We start from the raw sequence: 21,629 nt of genomic DNA, 5'->3' as shown, positions 1-21,629 counted from the left end.
ATGTTTTCAAACTTTTGAAACTCATCCAAGATACTACAACCGAGATCTTTCTAATTGGTTTAATATGTATAAAAACAACACTCACAGAAAAACGTGGGTGGAAGTGCTTTCATACACCTTAAACCTGACCAAAACTTCTGCTATTGAGATCTCTTTGACTAGTTTAATGTACAACTGAGCTCACAGAGAAGTTTGACTGAAATTGTTTTCAGATTCCTAAAAAGATCCAAGATACTGCTACGAAGACTTTGATATGTATCAAACCAACACTCACGGAGAAGCATGTATAGAAAAGTTTTGATATTCTTAAAATTCTGGTATCGAGGTCTTTCTGTCACATTTAATGTGCATCGAACCTTAACTCAAAGAAATGCTTGAATGAAATTGTTTTCAAACTTATAAAACCTACTCAAGATACTACAACCGAGAGTTTTTTATTGGTTTAATGTGCATCACACTAATATTCACAGAGGAACTTCAATGGAATAATTTCAAAATGCTAATGTCACCACGAGCTCCTGTCACTGAGATTCTATTAAGAATACTTTATAAGGTCATCATTAGACTTTTTAAGGTTAAGACAACTTTATAAGGTCTTAATCTAAAAGAACTTTATAAGGTCTTACGTAATCATTTTAAAGACAAATTTAAAAAGTCTTCAGACGTACGATTCCTCTTTAAGATTAGAATAACGATTCATTTAAACAAACAGGTGCCATACATCATAAATCTCACAATAATTTTTAAGCAAAAATAATACAAAATATAATTTTATACACACTTTAACAAGATATTATGCAACTAATTAATGATGTGTATCTAAGTTTTATTCTGAAATAAATTAATGCAATTGCAAAATACTTTTAGCCGATTTAGAAAATTTAACTAACTGATAATTAAATTTTTTCATTATCAGTTTAATTATTACTTTATATATATATATATTAACTGGAATCTTTTCTTTGAGAATACCATAACGATTCTTATTTATCTTCATTTATAAAAGAAATCCTTAAATAAAAGTTTGTGGTAGGTTTCAGCATCTCCATTTTAATACCGTGATACGAGATTTGGTCTAGATAACATTCTAGTGAACAAATGAATCAACAAAAACATAACAATATCCACACGCACATGCTGACTCTCTGGATATCACATGAACGTCAATCTTTAACAATGGCTCATAAGTTTTTGGATAACTTGCAGTAATTGATAAGATTCTCTATTTATATTAAGTAACAGGAAGTATGACATTTGGAATTACTTTATTGATTATTGTGCGTACTGATTTTTTTCATATAATTCAAGAATATAATATATTTCATATAATTCATGAATATTTCATGTAATTTTTTCATATAATTCATGAATATTTCATGTAATTTTTTCATATAATTATGAAGGCATATAATTCATTACAGAAAAAAAAGGATTTAAAATAATTTTTTATTCAATAATTTTAATACTTCATCCAATATACATTTCATAGAGTTATTTCCCTATAAAATGTACAATTATAATATTTGCAATATCTAAAAGTTTTAGATAAAACTTCTAGATATTGCAACCAAAGATTCAACAGAAAAATTAATATAAAATTTCTGTTGAATATTTTATTGCGAATTAACAGCTTTGAAATTAGAATCCAAAATTAAAAATTCAACTTGGTACAAAAATTAAGTTTATCTACAAATGTAAACTTATAGGATTCGAACGTTCTCCATAATAAATAAAGGCAATCATGATCCCTAAATCTAATTTTTATTCCTTCTATAACATAAGTTAAACTTAATGAAAAATCTTAAGAATATCTTAAAATAATCCACAACAATACCACTTAGACCTCTTCCATCTTGAAACATATGAAATAAAATTTAAACTGATGCTCAATTCTTTTACTTTAAAGTATTGACGATTTAATTTGGTGCATATGCGAGATGCAAGAATGATGGTAAAAAAAGAAAATAGACTCATTTTAGTCAATAAGTAAATGACATATCGCAGCAATTATGCAACACAAAGGCACAATAAATTGGAATACACGTTACGTAATTAACTAAACTAAATAATAAACTAATAAATACTTTTGTGACATAAGTCTCATTTGGAGGAACTCATTTCCATTTTTGGAAATGGATTCATCCAAATGCCAAAAAAGGGGAAACATCATCTTTCAAGCAATTACATGTTCCTTTGTAATCAATTCAGGGTAACTATGAGCTAACTTCACTATATGCTGATTCGGCAAGTTTTTTTTTTTTGTAAGTTTATATTTTTTTTCTCTATTTCAGTTCAATGATCACTTTATTTTTAATGAACAGTGTTCAATGATAAATTTATTTTTTCAATGTTAAATATATATTTTTTATAAATATATATCATAATCCTATAATGAAAAATAAATTACTCTTGTGGAGCAAAGAAATGACTGAAAATTTAACTTCGGAAAGATTTCCAGTTAAATAATTTTATAAAATATAATCTGATTAAACGAGCATTTGAAAAAGAATTATATAGTCTCACTTTCAAAGAGTTGTACCATGCACTCACAAGAATTTATTTTCTTTTTCTTCGGAGGGTGGGAAATGGCGTTTAGAATTAATTCTCCTAAGTAATCAACATTAATCAATAATAAAAAAATGGCATATTGTTCTTTGTAGAGTGAAGCTTCTATCAAGCAATATGAAAAAAAAAGCTTACATTCTAAATATTAATTTTAATATTACATTTGGTAATTACTAAAATTTAACAAATAATAAGGATATTTTTAATACATACCCAACGGGGCTGTAAAAAGAGTTACTATTAATGAAAGCACCATTTTTATAAGTAACGCTTTCCAGCAAAGCTGTCGTAACCCTTACTAAACAGAAAAAAAATATAGGAGCTGGAAGATATCAAAGAAAGTGTTAAAAAAAACCTTTGATTCTTTGATAAAGGAATGAAAAGTAAAATCTATCTCCAATACGTAAATAAATAAATGATGTTAAAATAGCTATCACGCTGGCGTCAAATACAGATAAAACATCGCTTTTTCTTTTAGGATAAAAGAACAATAATTAACCTTGAATGAAATGACGATAGAGTACAAAGTAAATCTTCTTCTTTTTTTTTTAATGGAAGAGCATAAAAAATTTCTTTGCCATGAAATGAAAATTTTCTGATAAAAACGTACTAAGACTATTTGAAAACCCGGTGAAAGAAATGATTGTCATGAAATATTTTCGTGAGTTTTCTTTAAAGTTTTGTAAAGAGTGTTTGAAGAAACTTACGGGTTTGTTTGATTATAAAGCTAATAATTAATCAAATTATAAAAATATTATAATTATTACTTAATTTTAAAAATCTCTGGAAGACTACTTCTGCATAGATAAAAAACTAATTGATATTAATTTTATAGAGTTCGATTATCATTTTTCTCAAGAAATTGTGCCCCAAATCATTCCAAATGTTAAAGAAGGAAATTAGGAGAGAGATGACTTTGCAGTGGCAGGATAAATGGATAATGTCTTGCAAAGGACGCATAACATATGAATTCATACCGGATCCAAAAAAATTACAAAAAGAATATTTCATCCCATGTTAGTGCAGATTACACCATGGAAGATTTCCTGAATACTTCTACGGATTAGAAAGGATACAAGACAATACATGTATACGTGAGGAAATAGGCTCGGTTCAACAGTACATGTGTCGAACTATGAAATTAGAGTAAATCTCATTATGGATAGTGATAATTTTAACAAAATATTACAATACCCTGGAAATTTAAAAATATTTTTAAAAAATGATGGAAAGGATATCTAACCTTTTACCAATAGTCTGATGATTCTTTGAACTTTCGTAGGCTTTTGTCCTCTTATAAAAAAGTAGATAGTTAATCAGCATAACAGACAGTCACAATAAACCCTGCTTATACGGCTTATCTCTGTGATAACGGAGTGACTGGCTGTAATTAAAAAAAAAGAAATTGTAAAGTTTTAATTAATATTTTTAGTAGTTTTAAAAATTGTGATTCGCTATACATCTATCAACATAGTTTTGTTCGATCACAAGATTTAAAACTAAATTAGAGCTATTTTGAAACTGATCAGAAATTTCGAAAGGCTTGATTAGAAGTACACCTGAGATGCACCCAGTTCTACTGATTTAAGCGCCATTTCACCAAATCGGCAACGAGTAAGAATTACACAAACTAATGTGCACATTGCCCAGATAAACAATAGATGTTTTCTGTAAAAGGATATCTCAACCTCGATCTTTGGTTTCAAAATTTATATTTCAATCAATACATTATATTACTATATTAATTAAAACATATAATATAATATATTGATTGAAATATTTTTTTAAATGTTACTCATAATATCTTGATATATTTCTACTATTAGATATAATTCTGTTTTTCAATGCATAATAACAATTGAAAATTCCAGGCAGAGCGAAATGAGGTATTTTGTAGCCCTAGACAATGCGCATAATGAGGTCCTCCTTTCATAAATTTGTCTATTTAGTTTCTATTTCAATACATTTTCAACTTAATATACTGGTTAAGGATTTATTTTATGGTGCTTTTCATTTAAGCTATTTGATGAATATTTCAATAATTTTCTTTATTTATTTATAATGATTTAGGACTAATTTAAGGCAGTTAAATTTAAACAGACACTTGGTGTTTTCAAATAAGATTATAAATAAATAAACGCAATGGAATAGAACAAACTAAAGTATTGGCTTTATCCTAACATTTAAAAATTCGTAGAATTTGTATTTTTTATAAATTTATTTATTGAACAACTAAGTTAATAAAGTTTTTTCAGTCGACTAGATCTGAAACCTGCTCCCTCCTTGTCCAACAATCCTTGGCAGGCCTCCTTATTCTTCCTAGTCGAAAGTGTGAGCATTATTTCCCATAAAATACTTTATTAATGGCGAGCAGTTATTGTTAATACAGTGTGACAAAAAGTCCGTAAAAACTTTAAAAATATATAACACCCGGAAAAATAATCAAAATAAAAAATGGTTTTGAAATTTAGCATTGATAGGTCACGGGATTTTTTTTTTTTTTAAGATAAGAAAAAAATATTAAAACGGCCGACAGATGGCGCTGGTACGAACGACTTAATTGGATATATAGAGATTAGACGGGCGATTATAAATACTTACACTCTTGATCCAGAACCAGTTCTCCGTTGCATGCCATCATGTATATGAACAAGGATGCTGAGTGGAAAAGATAAAGGTGAAGCTGTTTTACATGAAGCAAGAATCAGCGACTGTTACATTGCGTAAATTCTGACTTCAGAAAACTGTGAAGCCTAGAAAAGAGTCTCTAACAGTGGCAGGCCTCATAAAGCTTGTTCAGCGATTTGAGGAAATTGGATCGCTGAAGGATCGTGTAAGGTCCGGGCAACGAAGTCTAAGGCAGACACGTTCAGCCCGCGTTGCAGCCGAAATGGAAAAATTAGCGTCGGAATCTGAATGTGGAAATATGTCTAAAACTGGAACACACAATGTTATAATAAATGATTTGTAATATTATTTTTGTTATTTGTTTGTCTTTTCTTTCACTTATATACAAAACGACTCCTATCAGCCGATTTTTTCCCCCCTTTCCTTAAAAAAATCATGTGACATGTTGATGCTACACCCTCAAATCGTTTTTATTCTGCTTAATTCTCTGGGTTTTAATGAGATTTAGTTTAACGAATTAGTTTAAGAATATTTAATTTAAGTTTTTACGGACTTTTTGCCCATCCTGCATTTATTTTTGTTAATTTCGAAACGATGATGTATTAGCAATTTGATTTTCAACCTCTATAAAAATGCTTTATATTATCATACAACTTTTCCATATTTTTGAAATCATCACACTGGAGAGGGGGGCACCTCAAAAATGAAGATAAGAAGCTTACTGTATAGTGGCTGGTTCTCGCCACTCTGGTGAGCACATAAATGGTGGGTGTTGGCTATCTCCTATTGATGACGGGATTATTTCCCACGGGAAGGGTTGAACCGAAGCCGGTGATAGCCCTAAGGACTCAACGAAAGCTCCCACCAGTATTGCTGTCACGACAGTCCTGTCAATAATTTTCCCATGTGCCTAAGAACGAGTCGGGGTAGTCAATTTATGATTTGTGATGTTTCTATAATCACATTATAGTGCAGCATTCTAAACAGCAATCTATTTATAGTAATCGTCCATCTGAATAGTCACTATTTTTTGCACGAAATTTTCAGCTTATAAACATAACATTAATGCAGCCATTATTAACAGTCCTCAAATCTCTTCAAGGAATAGGGGTTGTCACCCTTTCAATTTAATGAAATCCATTCCTTTCATCTCCCTAACCTTGTAATTTTTTGAAAAGAAAAAGAAAGGAAGGAAACAAATTATGGCATATGCACTCAAAAACAACACCAAAAATCCACTCTTTCTTCATTGTGCTTTGCGCAATGTGAAAACATCATCAATAAACCATGGTTAAATGACAGAACAAGAAGTCGTTTTCTCTGTTTTGGTACACAAATAATATAAAAACAGATTTCTCGGAATGTAGGATAACATACAGATGTCTTGCGTCACTGTGATAATGAGAAATCAATAAGAATCTTTCCACTCGAATTTTTTCTTGGAAGAGGGTGGAGAGAAAACACAAATAAACAAAATTTTCATCATTGGACCTTCAGACTTCCGATAAAAATGAATAATGTCATTCCTCTTTCCTCTACATCTACTATCCTAGCGATTCGAGATTGACAATGAAGAACCATTTATACCTTTTTTAATTAAAAGTCGTTACAAATTTATATATCATTTCATCACATCCCCGATCTATTTGTAGCTATTGTAATGGCAAAAAGTGGTTATATGACACAAAGTTCCAATTATACATTTTCCTCCCCAAACTGTGTTTTGAGATTAATTTGGAGATGTATGTGAACTGTCACGCCAGCTCATGATTTCATAATTATTCATTAATGAATTAATCGAATACAAATTATTTAGTACTAATTTAAACACACAGGAAGAAGTTATTTCATTTTCTTTAAATGCAATGGAACATTTTAAAATTATTTTGTAATTTCTAGCATGAGTGAAAAGCATTAAATTTCTTAATTCAGTTCATAAAGGCTGCGTTTACTGTTCACTGACAACAAGCGTGTCAAGTGACAATTAAAGGATATAATTTGGTTTAATTAAACTGTTACATGCGCATAAAATGGATAAAAGAAAAAGTTGTATGATTCTTATTCATGATATGTAACAAAAGTAAGCGTTTTCTTATTTATATGATAAATGTTTAATTTTAAAATTTAATTATTAACTTCAATATTGTGCCAAAACTATCTTTAAAAACCGTCTTTATTATTCCTATTAAACTAATTTTTCCATTGGTATATTATCTAAACTGCTTATTAATAATTAATTGATAATCTATGTAGGATCATGTCCTCAATCGAAAGAAGACTACACGTTTGTCTTTTCCACATTTTAATAAACGAACACAGGACTACACGAACATTAAGCAAAAGAACAAAAGTATAGGGTTGGTTGCAGTTCAGGCGAACATAGCATGGCTTCAACTTCGAAGCTCACACACTCTCGCACCAAGTGTCTTTCTTCTGCCGTTTGCCTCACTTATACTTCTAGTTGGAACACTACTGCCATCTGCCGGCGAGGTAGAGGGAGTAGCATAGGGGCTCATACTACATCTATGTGTTTGAATATCTATCTATTTAGATATACTATACTATCTAGATAGACAGATATATAAACAATAAGTGTGTGTGTGTGTGTGTGTGTGTGTGTGTGTGTGTGTGTGTGTGTGTGTGTGTGTGTGTGTGTGTGTGTGTGTGTGTGTGTGTGTGTGTGTGTGTGTGTGTGTGTGTGATTCAAACTATTTATTAAAGTTTAATTCCAAGTCTTGTTATTTGAATGTTGTTGTTTCATATCAAACCCTCGAAAAACGCATTAAATACGATAAGATGCCCTCATATATTTCGTCGTTTCGTTTGATAGTTATAGCTTTCGCCATTTTGATGTTAAGTGGCAGAAAGCAAGTTCATGAATTTATTGCACTCTTTTTATGTGCAATTAAACCTCTAGAGATAAATAAATTTATAATTTTAAATATATATATGGATTTACTAATATACTTATTTGGCTTTTCTTATATATATGTCATTCTTATATCTTCCTTAGTTATATCGGAGAATTGAATAAAATACAAACTATTAATTTCTAAATTTGAAATGAACAGTAAGGCAATCAGTAATATTATTATATTGATTCATTTTTTCTATATGGGTAGGTGTGGGTGTGGGTGTGTGTGTTTAATGGCGCTCTAAGGCTGGGGCGTTTTTTACCTAGAGCTATCAAACTTCGTATGTGTATACATTGGAGGTTAGGAATGTGCATCTCGGGGCTATTTATTTTTTATTTTTAGTAGAATTTTGGTTAATAAAATATTAAGCAAAATGTAAGCATTTTCCCTATGATAACATCCAAAAATAATATAGCGCAAAAAGGTTTTTTCCGTTATTTTAAAATTCAAAAAAATTTATCTTTTCAATTATACCAGTGATTTAGCGGAACAAAATGTTTTTCTATTTTAAATAAATTTATAAATGATTTCTTATCAGTTTTTTAAATATTTATCTCACACAAAATAAAATTTAACCTGCATAATCATGTTTTTACAGAATATGATTCATAGGGTCGAAGGAATCTATAGAGTAGGGACTGCATAACTATTTTCAAAAGTACATTTATTGGCCGAAACAAAATAAAATATTATTATTTTCATCATTTACACTCTTCTAAAACTAAAAATTGAGTTTTATGATGAATCAAAAATTTTTTTTATTTTATAAGTCTTTAAAATATGGCACAAATTATAATAAAATATTCTACGGTGTAAAATTTCAGTTCTGCAAGATTCTTTTTGTACTCGTCTTTTTAAAAAATCTTATTTCATTTCAACAAATTTTTTCTTCAAGTAGAATCTGATTTACATTGCTTAGTGTGCATGCTCCTGGCAGAAGCCACTACAAATTTTGCATGATTCGCTCTTGAAGTTTCTTTCGTAATCGTAAATGTTTTCATGCGCAATCGAAACTTGTAGTAACTCACAAGTCATCTGTCAGAGAAAGAGAAAGTAAACTTTATATGTTTGGTTGTAGATTAGATGATTAAAATGATTCAATAACTGTTTGCTTAACTTTTTGCTGTAAATATATATGTCCTTACCGTATGTAAAAGGTGAATTACAAGAATTAGCAAGAAGAAAATTTTGCTTATTTAATCAAATTCTCTGAATACCAAGCTGAGAAAATAAAATACTCCCATAACAAAATAGAGGAAATTTTAACGTATTTATAAATGAAATCTACATTCAATAATTTTTATTAACGTTCAAATAAAAATTTCAGAAACTATGCACGCAAATTGAAAAAAAAAAAAAAATTGAAAAAACAAGCCTTAGAGAGTACATTGAATGCAACAATTACGCAACAAAACTTCAAAATAAGTAATGTATTAATATATAGAAGAGTAAGAAATGTTTTAAACTTTTTTTTCACAAAATATCCTGTAGAGCAGAAGTAGTCAAAGGAATTAAAGGCTTTAAAGAATAATTTGCTTACGATATTTGAGCTCATAAAATATGGAGGTGAGTAATCAAGAAAAACAATTCAGGAACAATAATATTTTTTTATCATTTTTTGATACCAAATTAACTAAATTAATTTTCAAACATAGATGATACTAATAGGAAATTTAAATAAGCAGAAGAAATGAATTATAACTATCGACAGTTCAAGTTGAAAACGTTTGAATTATGTGAGTTCCACAGTAAAAGTATTCCCCACTTTTAAACTCGGCATCTTATTTTCTTGCCTTTATCAATATAAAAGTGTCCAGTTTACAAAATAGAAAGAGACCGAATAGAAAGAAACAGAGAAAACAAAATAAACCATAAGTCCCTGTAAACTGAAATAAAGTTGAAAACTTCAAATGTATAAATGTTGTTTTCTACATGGTACATTGGGAACAACTAGCTTACATTTTAGTTAAAGTTTTGACACTTTTTTTTTTCTAGAAATCGCGATAACTTCAGAAAACTTTTCATGACAAGTATTTCCAATTCTGGATTATTGAAACAAAAATAATGTCTCGACATAAATATGCTTTTAGAGGTAAAATATCTGACATTAAATAGTGGAAGTAGCGCAGTCATCGGAACATTTAATGTCTGGTTCGATGTTTAAAACTTATTGCATGAGTTAGAAAAACATTTTAACTGATATTTGTTATATCTTTATTGCAAAAGAAGGCAAAATTTATAATTCTATGTTTAACAAAAAAAAGAGAAGTTTTTTATTGTATATCCAAATGTGAGGGAAAGTGTTCTCAAATGGAGAAAAACCATTTATTTTGCTTTTAGCATTTTTTCTGGTGACATTATTTGATAATTTCTTTTTATCGATATGAAAATAAAAGAATCAGATATGAAAAAAGAATCAGAAAAGAAGAAAAAAAAGAAAAAAAGGATCAGAAAAAAAGAATCAGAACCATGTATCTGCAAGTATATTTTCATCCAATGTTAAGATGATGTTGGCACAATTTTTTTAGGAAACTGAATGTTCATTGACATTACTTTGTGTAAATATACAAGATTCAAAATTGCTAAGGGATAAGAAAGAGGGAATGGGAAAAACGGAATTAGAAAATGTGTTTTATGATGGGAATAATAGGCCATCTTTAGAAATTAATAACATAAAATTAATGAAAAAAATTCCGAAAATTTTTTGAATGGATCAAAATTTAATTGAAATCAATGAAATGGCCATTATTTTATCAGTTTAAATGAGCTTTTCTTATATATATGTATTTATAAATGTATTTCGTGTATCTCGGAAACGGCTCTAGCGTGTTGGATAAGGTTTTGCTTTTTAAGTTTATTTAAACGCGAGCTTACATAATATATATATATATATATATATATATATATATATATATATATATATATATATATATATATATATATATATATATGAGACTATGTATGACTTGCATAAGTGAGGGCTTCGGAATTTAATGCATTTTTCTCATATTCGAGCCTGCCTTTGCAATTCAATTAAATTTTACTTATAACTTTAAATAAACCCTAGAGTAGAATTTTATTTACAATTTTTTTAAAAAATGAGGTATTGAGCTACTCTTTTTACTCTCCCAGGTTTAGTTTAGTTTAGTTACATTGATGTCCCGTTGTAAAACAACACTAGGGCTATTTTGCGACGGACCTCGTAAGTTTGAACCGCGTTCAGATAACGAGGACGATACCTGCCCTGGCACCCTCCTCTCTACACCACACCCGCGGAAAGCCGTTTGGCTCTGACGGATTTAACGTGCAACGGGCCCCCTTTCACGACAGTACTTCGATGGAATCAGGTCTCAAACCTGAAACCCTACGGCCCACGTGCCTATACCTTACCACCAGGACACCGCGGCCCTTTCTTTCCCAGCTACGATAAAAAGTCCAAATGATTTAAATCATGATAACAGTCATAATAATAAATAAACAAAATTGAGGAAAATTCAAAAACTTTTTGGAAAGGTTCTGAATTTAATTGAATTCAATAAAATTTGATGAAATGACTGGTATTAGCCCTATTATAGATAATTATTAAACTAAAAACCTCATGAAAATCGCATTGATAAATAAGTGTATTAACAATTCTATATTGAAACAGTGAAACATCAGTTTTCATTCAAATACATTTTTATTAACAATAATTTTATCTTTAACTTAATTACATGATAAGTGACGACATCCTGCATGTAAAATACGTCACACAAAGAATGGGGCTTCAAAACAAAGAACAATGAAACACAAAATGATATGGATGGTGACGTTTATTACGTGACTAAGCATCATTACCAGTCCTAGTTAAGCTCATTAAGGAATAAAATAACTTTCATGGCGAATTCTGAATGGCTAAAATTTATAAATAGTTTCAATATATAAAACTTATTGTGGACATCATATTTCCAAATAAGAAATATCATAACAGAGAAGGAATTTCTAGCGTAACAAAATAAACTTTAATTAAATAATTTCGTTTTTAATGTTGCATGTACTATTAATTTAATTATAGTTACGTATTAATTTTTTTTTATTTACGTAAACTAAAGCATACAAAAAGAAAGTTTTATAATAATAGTTAAAATTTATTCTCGAAATTTTTTATGAATTTTCACGTTTGTACCCTTTCTAAAATGTTATTGAATTATGTTTAACTGTGTGTGAACACAACGAACTCCAATGCCTTGTTTGACGAATGAAATTTGGTATCCTACCAAATCCATTCATAGGAAATATATTTTTATAGGTCTTTGGTTGCAAATAAACAAAATAATTTTAAACCATAAATATGTAAATAGGATGACGTCCTGGCATAAGAGTGACGCGTCTTACCAGTGATCTGGACTTCCCGGGTTCGAGCATGGTTGTTCTTCTTCTGTGTTCTATCTGTGAGGGGTGTGAATGTATCGCCCTGTGAAAAAGGGCTTGTGCAAGCGAATGTGACGCATGAAGTAGTTAAGTCGTGCTCTTGGCCCTAGTTGGCGCTACTGAAAAAACAAGAGACGATCACTCGGCTTAAGTCGCTGACAGATAGCTGTCAGCTGGCTAGTAAAGTATCATAAGTCACAACATAAATAAATAGATAAAATTTTGTGCACTAATTTAAGGTTTTGTGCACCATCTACAGGTCTGTATTTCCGAATGTGTTTAAACACTGCGAATCAAAATGCTCCGACATAGATAAATGAATTTTGATGCGACGATCTTGAGAGTTAAATTGTAATTCTGTATAAAATTTTAGTTTCGATCGGACGTTTAGTTTACATAAAGGACGCAATTTTTTTCACTAAATGCAAAATTCTCTTGTAGTCTTTCTTGTAATAAAAATCTAAGCCCTTGTAATCCTTACAGCCTAGTACAACATCCATATTTTTATAGAAACACGTTTTTGAAAAAAAAAGTTTAAGGAAACCGCTGATTATTTCAAGCCAAATCAAACTATCTTTTATTTGCCAGCTTTTGAGTTTTGCATCTTTTTCTTAGCTCAAGTTCTTTATCATTCTGCTCTGACAAGAAATTATTCAAATAAAAGTATGCATTATCATACCAAAGGCACTGCGTAACTAAACAAATTCTATCTGTACATGTTGTAATCTACGTGTTCCTGCATTATCGTAAACTTCGCTTTCTTGCTAAAGGCATTATATTTTGTTTATCCATTATTAAAGAAGTTTAATATTAGACCCAAGACTCTCAATTTAAAAAGGAAAGAAATAAAATAACTCAGCGAAGAGTTTTTATGTTTCTTTTGTTCTATAGTTAGGGTTTAGATAAATTTACAATCAGCCTGCTATTCAAAATTCATGCTAAAACAATTCTATGAGATTGTTTTCTCTTTCAGCTGCATGAAAAACGTGAATGAATTTTATCAGCTGAATTCTACTTTATGAAATGAAGCTCAAAAATGGATTTTTAAAAAAAGACTTGGAGAAGCCATAAAAAACACCTCATTGGTATTTAAGCTCCCTAAAGTTGATAATTTGACGAAATAAATTTCACAAAATATTTCTATGCATGAAAATACATATAAATATATATATTGTACTTATTTTTATACAATTTTAAAACTTTGACAAATCTTTTTGAAATTTAATACCAAGTAGGCAAAACTTCCATAAAAACTTTACAAATTCATAAAACCCGTAAAATTGGGCAAAATAAAAAACAGTTTGCAGATTTGGCATCGATAAGTAACAGGATTTTTTTTTAGGTAAGAAAAAAAAATAATTAAAGAAGCAGCCGGTAGGTGACGCTGGTATAAACGACTTAGTTGGAAATATGCAAATGAGACAGGCGATTATAAATACTTATGCTCTTAATCCAGAATCAATTCGTTGCATGCTATATAAGTTAACAAGGATGCTATGTGGAAAAGATAAAGCTTTGTTTGTAAAGCTGTTTTACCTGAACCAGGAATCAGGGATTGTTGCACTGTGTAAATTCCGACTTCAGGAAAATGTGAATAATGGGAAAGCACCTTCAACAGTGACAGGCCTCATAAAGCTCATTCAGCGATTTAAGGAAACTTGATCGCTGGAGGTGCATGTAAGATCCGGACGACCAAGTCTAATGCAGACACGTTCGGAGCGTGTTGCCGCCGAAATGGAAATATTAGTTTCCAAAACCACGACAGGGACTAGCATTGCACGAAAAGCTCGCATACGCTTGGGATTACCAGCATTCTTCATGGAGTCCTTAATCAGCATCCATACAAATTACAGTCTTTCCATGAACCTTTAGCATCGGATACTGTAGAAAGAGAAGCATTTGCAAAGTGGGCTCTCTCCAAAATGGAACGAGATCCCTCTTGTGTCTTTAACATCTTTTGGACAGGTGAAGCTCATTTTTCACTCCATACTGACGTTAGTACACATAACTGTCACATCTGGGCAACGTCAAATGCTGTATGCTGTGAAACCACTGCATTTCTCCAAAGTCACAGTGTGGTGTGTGTTCACAGGTTCCTTCATCTTAGGACCCTTCTTCTTTGAAACGCAGTATCGGGTAAATGGGTGAAAACGGTGACAGTAAATGCTCAGCGTTATTTAACACTTCTGCGCGAAAAGTTTGTTCTATGTTTGCGCGAAAAAAGATGCGCTTTCTTCTGTTACGTTTATGCAAGAAGGAGCAATAAGTCACACTGTTATACCAGTCAATTAATTCCTGATAGAGTCGTTCGGGGAAGATGGAATCATTAATAGACGTTGCAAGTTTCCATGGCCTTCTTGGTCACCAGATATGACACCAGCAGACTTTTGGTTATGGGGAAATTCAAAATCCCGGGCGTATCAATCCCATCCATCTAATCTGTCGGGATGAAAGATTCAATTCAAAGTCTAAAAATTAACTAAAATATAAATAAATAAAAAAATCAATCAAATTTTTGAGGTTTTCGACTTTATCTTCTAATAACATAATGTCACAAAAATCGTTTTTACACCGACTTAAAATTTAATATATTATCTCTTCAATGATGGCAATTTCATTTTCATTTCTGTTCATTTTTTAAAATATCGTGAACCTATTTTTGGTCAAAGCCACTTTTTTGTTGAAAGCATTGCAAATATCTCTTCAATTTTAAAGGGTTATAAAGAAAATATTTTATTTCCCATTGAAACTACCCGTATTTTATTGCCCATAGAAATTACCCGTAAAAGTTTTACTTTCGAATCAGGTGAATAGTCATGAAATACATAAAATTGGGGAAAGAAAACACAGCAGAAATTTTATTGCTTTAAATTGCAGAGTTGTCTATCTAAAAAGGCCACTGAATCGGCAATCTTAGTGAATAAATAACAGAGTGAGGCGGAATTCGACGTATCGATTTATTGTGTTTGAATTTAAAAAAAAGCCTATAAATTTTAGAGAAAGCGGTTAAATCAAAAGGTTTTAGGTATTTAACGAATTTTAAAATAAGCCGTTGAACGATATTACTGTTTAATTAAATCAAGAAAAATGAATAAAAAAATTATAAATTTGGCAACATATCTGCTCTTTTTTTATCTCAGCATTTTTTTTTTATGACTACACATATGGACAAATTTCTATACACTTCTATGGAATACGTGCTTAAGTGGAATTGTAATTAAGCACGTGTTTGCAAATATGAACAACTAATTAAAATTTATAATTCTATATTTTAACTTAAATCGGATAAACAAATTTCTGCTGAAATATATTATTTCAAAAATCTTACACCATTTTCCTCTCCGTGTTGACTGATTTCTAATTTTCTCTAAATATCTTTACACATCCAATAATGTTACTGAAAATAATTGATGTGTTTAAAAATGGACGCACTTAAAAAATAAGTTCTGAAGTTATATCATAACTGTGAGTACAACTTCAAAAAATGTTTTAAATATTAAAATTCTTCAAACATTTTAACAAATTAACTTTAAATCAATTTAAAAAATTTATTAAAAGTCTTCATTTTATTGAAACCTACTAAAAACGGAACATAAGCTGAATTTTCATATCTTGATCCTCAACAAACGAAAGAAAAAAACAGGATGAAATATTAGTGGCAACAGTGAAAACGGTTTGAATTTCATTTCAGCAATAAAATATATTATTACTAGCCACCTTTGGCGACCAGCCGGTTCGCCAATCTTAATGCTCATTAAATTTTAATAATTAAAGATTTTTTGTAATTCCTACTTTAATAGCTTTTTCATCAAAACATTTTAAAACTTCAAATTTTGATAGTCATATAATTCACTCATAATATTATAAAGGCCTTCAATCACAACGTAATATGTGTGTCTCTAATTTTCTGTTAGCTCCCGTAGAATTTATGCTTTAAATTAAAGTGGAAATGATTAATGTGGAATTATTATAATAATATTTTTTACTGAAACAAAGCATTTTTTTAATAATATGATTACTGAAAACAGAGTCACTGAGCATTAAACCTTATGGGCACTAAAGAATATCTTTCTTAATTTATGTAATATCTCAAGAATTTGTCAACAAATTTTTCTCAGATTCATCATGAGCAGATCGATTAATTAACAATGTTTTACTTTAAATGCATCAAACACTAAGAAAATAAACAGAATAGTTTAAAATAACAATTTAAAAAAAACCTACTTAAAAAACGGCGTACTTAAAACTATAAGCATATACAAAAAATATATAAGCAACATAAATACAATTTAATTACAAAAGCATACAATTAACCCAAAAATAATTTAAATCAAGTCCGCATCCGTTGAAATAGTTGTCAACAATCAGAACCCAATGTGCATGCGTGAATTGTCAACGCCAATTGGGGTAACGTTATGCAGATTAGAAATTTCTAGTTTCCTTTATTCTGTTTTATTTTAATTCAAAAGTACTTCAGAATGAATCTGAAAGATCGATTCATTAACAATGTTTAATTTTAAATGCATGAAACATTAAGAAAGTAAATAGAATCGTTTCAAATAATCAGCCGAAAAATCTTAAGCCTAGCCTCATGACTGTTGGGAAAAAAAACTGAAGCCGTACTCATTTGGCGGTGGGGAAAATGAAAAGATTTTTTTGGCGGGAAAGTTAGTTTTTAATTAATAATTAAAATTCTAATTAAAAATTCAAAAAAAGGGCTATCCTATCTTTTAAGTTAGATCAAACTGCACACGGTGTGCAAATTTGATTAAAATCGGTTAAATAGTTTAGGAGTCCATCGCGGACAAACAACGTGACACGTAATTTATATATATTAAGATAAATTATATATATTTTTTTAAAAAATTAAAAACAGAAAAAAAAACTTATTCGGCAGGTTTGTCAGCAATTGATGTCAGTAAAAAACAAAAATCTAAATTTTTAGATAATGCGAAAATCCTTTTTTATGCTATTATATATCCAAATGTTAAAATACATCAAAATTTCGCTTGAGTTTTAAATATCTGAAACATATATAAAAAAACACCTTGCTCCGAATAGCTTATTAACACCTTCCAAAGCTTATATATGTCAAATTTAGTAGCCCTAAATCAAACGGTTTGGCCTACAGGACATCAACATACACACATATGCGCATATTCAACTTTATATCTAATAAAATAAGGGAGATTTTTATTTTGCATTTTAATTTATAATTAAACTTATTTGATTATTATGCCTCTGTATTTACTTAAAGGTAACACCCTTTTGTTGGGTAGTTGTATTGTAAAGTGATATTTCTTAAATCAATAACAGTTTCCGATGGTTTATATCTTTTGAGTTAAAGCACCCCATGAACTCTCCTGCGCATCGGCACATTAGTATTTATTTTGCCTTTAAAATAAAATCTTTGAGGAATATTTCACTAACATCATATCTTCCAATTTTTCCTGTGTTGCCAATATGAGTAAATTATTACAAGAAGGCTTTACTATTTAACTTCTTAAATTTTCAAATATGAATATATTAAAAAGATATTTAAGATCTTTCACCAATACAGTAGAAACTACAGGATTTTAAAACGTTATGTTAGTTAAAATTCATGATTCATAGTTTTAAAAAAATGCGAGTGAAAATTATCGCGTTGCAACTGTTGCAAGTATAAGAAAATCTGCTAAATGAAAAACATTTCCTTTTCCAAGAAATAATAATCTTAATTCTTCCTATGATTGTGTAGTAATCTGATGTCGATAAATATTTGTCTATTATGCAAATAAATAAACTTCGAACAGAAATTTATACTCCAACAAGACCTCCAACAATTATACCTGTTGCTCAATTAAAAAAAAAATATTAATATCAGTTGATATATATGAACTGATGATAAACAAAGCTGATTCAGTGATTTTCTTTAATCAAATTTGACTCAGCTATTTCTTATTTTTGATTGATCTTTTATTTACTCCGTACAATACTCTTTATGAAAAAATTTCTTATCAAATTTACAAAAAGCAAGATCGATTAAAATGAATTATTTTCAGTCTTTTATCATATTTGCTCGCACTCGTATTTCTCTGCAGAAGAATAATTAACTTTTATCTGTGGAATATTTACTTTCATCTTACAAATTTCTATTTGTTCCGACGATACAAAATTCAAATTATTTTATTCACCTATATGGATTTGAAAAGAAAAAATCAAGATGAATCAAGTAAGTATTTTTACGATTTTATTAAATGCTGGAGAAATTATCATTCTTTAAGTATCCCCATTCTATTGCATATTATCTCCATGACGTTCTTCGACCACCCAATTCTAAACATCATCTAATATCATGAAGATATCTTAAAAATGTTTTTAGGCATTCGATGCTAATAGCACTAGAAATTTTAAATATTCAAAATTCACTAAAATTCACCAAGCGTATTTGCTTTGAAGAATTGTCTGTTGCGCTTGTGCTGCCATCTATATATTTAATAGGTAAAAAAAAGTTCTTACTTTCCTAGTTAATTATATAAGAGAATTTACAAAAAATTTTATTATTGAAAAAAAGTTTTCATTCATTATTTAATATGAGAAGGTTTGTTCTTTATGATTCACTTCCCAATTAAATTTACATTTTGAATTATAAGTATATGAAAATTGACAAATTAAAGCAAGTTTCTACTTCCGAAATTTTGATCTAAAATTGTTTTAATAAACAGCTGAAGTTTCTTAGAATAATCTGCCGATCATAAATTTGCGCTACACAGAATATTACAATTAAAATACTCTCTTTTGGTTGCAAGAAAATTAAACGGTAGCCATTTCTGGAAACGAAAATTATCAAAATTTCAATTATTATATAATTTTCTTCAAGTACATAATATATTTGTTGCTAAATTTTGTATGTTTAAAAAAAATGAACCAACAATACAAAAATATTTATTTCATGAAATAACAGTTTTTTAAAAGAAAACAGAAAAATAGTTTTTATATGGAGATCAGAATCACTAATTTATGCGACTAGAAAAATCATTTCAAAATAGAATCATCCTATAATTAATATATTAATTATCAAGTACTCAAGTATATTACGTACAAATATATTAAGAATTGAAGGATTATATATAATCCTTGAGTACTCGCCCAATAATTAAAATTAATTAATTTTCATTCTGATGTACACAAAATTAAATTTATTGAAAAATACTGAATAGCTTATAATATGGAAATCTAAAAAATAAATGATATTCATTCATCATAAATAGAATTTAAAAAATATTTTACTGCCCAGAAATGAACAAAAATGGATTTAAGTTATGCTTTATATTTGTAAATATTAGAGTAGAAAATTTCATATTATAATTAAAAATGCTTGATATTTTTCAATAAGCATAGTATTTAAAAATATTTTAATCCCAGAAACTAATAAAATTTGGTTCAAAAAATGCACCGTACTTACAAACATTACAGTACATAATTTTATACGATTTAATTAAGAAGTATCGAAATTTGAAAGTATATTTAAAGAATTGCGTCTCTTTACACGGGAGCTCAGTCATTACATTTTTGAAAATTAATCTGTGAGCCTTCGACTTTTGAATTTTATAAATATTATATTTTTTTTTACAATTGATGAAATTCCCCCTATTTTATAAGACTAAAGTTCAAAAGGCAATTGTTTGGACCATCAATGGGAGAAATAATATCTACAAATCAACTATTCCGAATACATACATCTGTCAAAGGTTTCAAAAGTCAATTTTTATCCTGAAAAGAGGATGTAATTATAATTAATAAATTAATTAATTAATAAAATACCTAATTAATCTGTGAGCCTTCGACTTTTTGATTTCATAAATATTATATATTTTTGCAATTGATGAAATTTCCCCCTATTTTATAAGACTAAAGTTCAAAAGACGATTGTTTGGACCAGCAATGGGAGAAATAATATCTACAAATCAACTATTCCCAATACATACATCTGTCAAAGGTTTCAAAAGTCAATTTTTATCCTGAAAAGAGGATGTAATTATAATTAATTAATTAATTAATTAATAAAATACCTAATTAATCTGTGAGCCTTCGACTTTTGGATTTCATAAATATTATATATTTTTGCAATTGATGAAATTTCCCCCTATTTTATAAGACTAAAGTTCAAAAGGCGATTGTTTGGACCATCAATGGTAGAAATAATATCTACAAATCAACTATTCCAAATATATACATCTGTTAAAGGTTTCGAAAGTCAATTTTTATCTTGAAAGGAGGATGTAACTATAATTAGTTTTCGAATAGTTCATGGTTATTTGACTAACAAAAATACCTACTGCATTCTGATAACGCACCAAAATTCAATTCCATTTTAATTATGAAACACGTCACGTATGAATGTCGAGATTTTAGTGCGCAGACAGAAGTTCATTTTGGAACTACTACTTTAGCTTAGATAATACTATATGCGATAATCTTCATTTCAATATTTACATTTTCAGAACATATTCAATTTTTACATGAGACTTATTTTGTCATTTTTAATATTTTGATTCTTTGCGTAAAATCCATATCCAACGAATGTTTGTTACATTATGGCCAAATATGAGTTGTGTGCCACAAAAGCAAATTAACCAGCAACATCGACTTTTAGATACCGAAAAGATTGATTTTTTTTATATTAAATACATATTTCTAGAGTGCACATGTTAACTCTTTATTATACCATCTGTGGGAATTTTAGCTAGTGAAATCTGTAATTTTTTTTCAAACTGCAGGTCGTAAATAAATGCATTAACATTGAAAAAGATTAGCTTTAGCTATATAAGCGGAGAAATAAAAAAACAGTTCACCTACCCTAATCGCATTACCGAATTCGCCAAATTTTTTTCATTTATCAAAATTTTTGACTCTCTAGATATATTATGTATAATTACTTGTCTCTTTTCATCCCCCATTTTCGAAATAAATCTTTTGGATAAAAAACACGAAGGTAACCAGTAGTGCGATTATCTTATATTTCATATGATAGCTCATAAAGCCAAATTCGTTAAAAGTGGTCGCTTGTCAGTCGTTTATCAGTTTTTCTAATGTTTTTAGGGCATATTATTGCAAAAAAAAAAAAAAAAA

At 29.2% G+C, this 21,629-nt stretch overlaps 1 protein-coding gene across 2 annotated transcripts in view; it reads right to left on the bottom strand.

The window, feature by feature from the left end:
• LOC129968580 (prodigiosin synthesizing transferase PigC-like) overlaps positions 1-21,629 on the bottom strand; it is a 147,732-nt gene that overhangs the window by 84,647 nt on the left and 41,456 nt on the right. The window contains exon 2 of one of the 2 annotated variants that reach the window (XM_056082609.1): positions 2,779-2,839. In XM_056082609.1, the coding sequence (XP_055938584.1) occupies positions 2,779-2,821 (43 nt within the window). In that variant the 5' untranslated portion in view covers positions 2,822-2,839. Of the gene's footprint in view, positions 1-2,778; positions 2,922-21,629 lie in introns of those variants that run through there. The other variant, XM_056082608.1, reaches the window with a different exon arrangement.

This window comes from Argiope bruennichi, chromosome 5 (assembly GCF_947563725.1).
Source record: "Argiope bruennichi chromosome 5, qqArgBrue1.1, whole genome shotgun sequence".
Lineage (NCBI taxonomy): Eukaryota > Metazoa > Arthropoda > Arachnida > Araneae > Araneidae > Argiope > Argiope bruennichi.
This window is presented reverse-complemented; position numbering and strand designations above follow the sequence as displayed.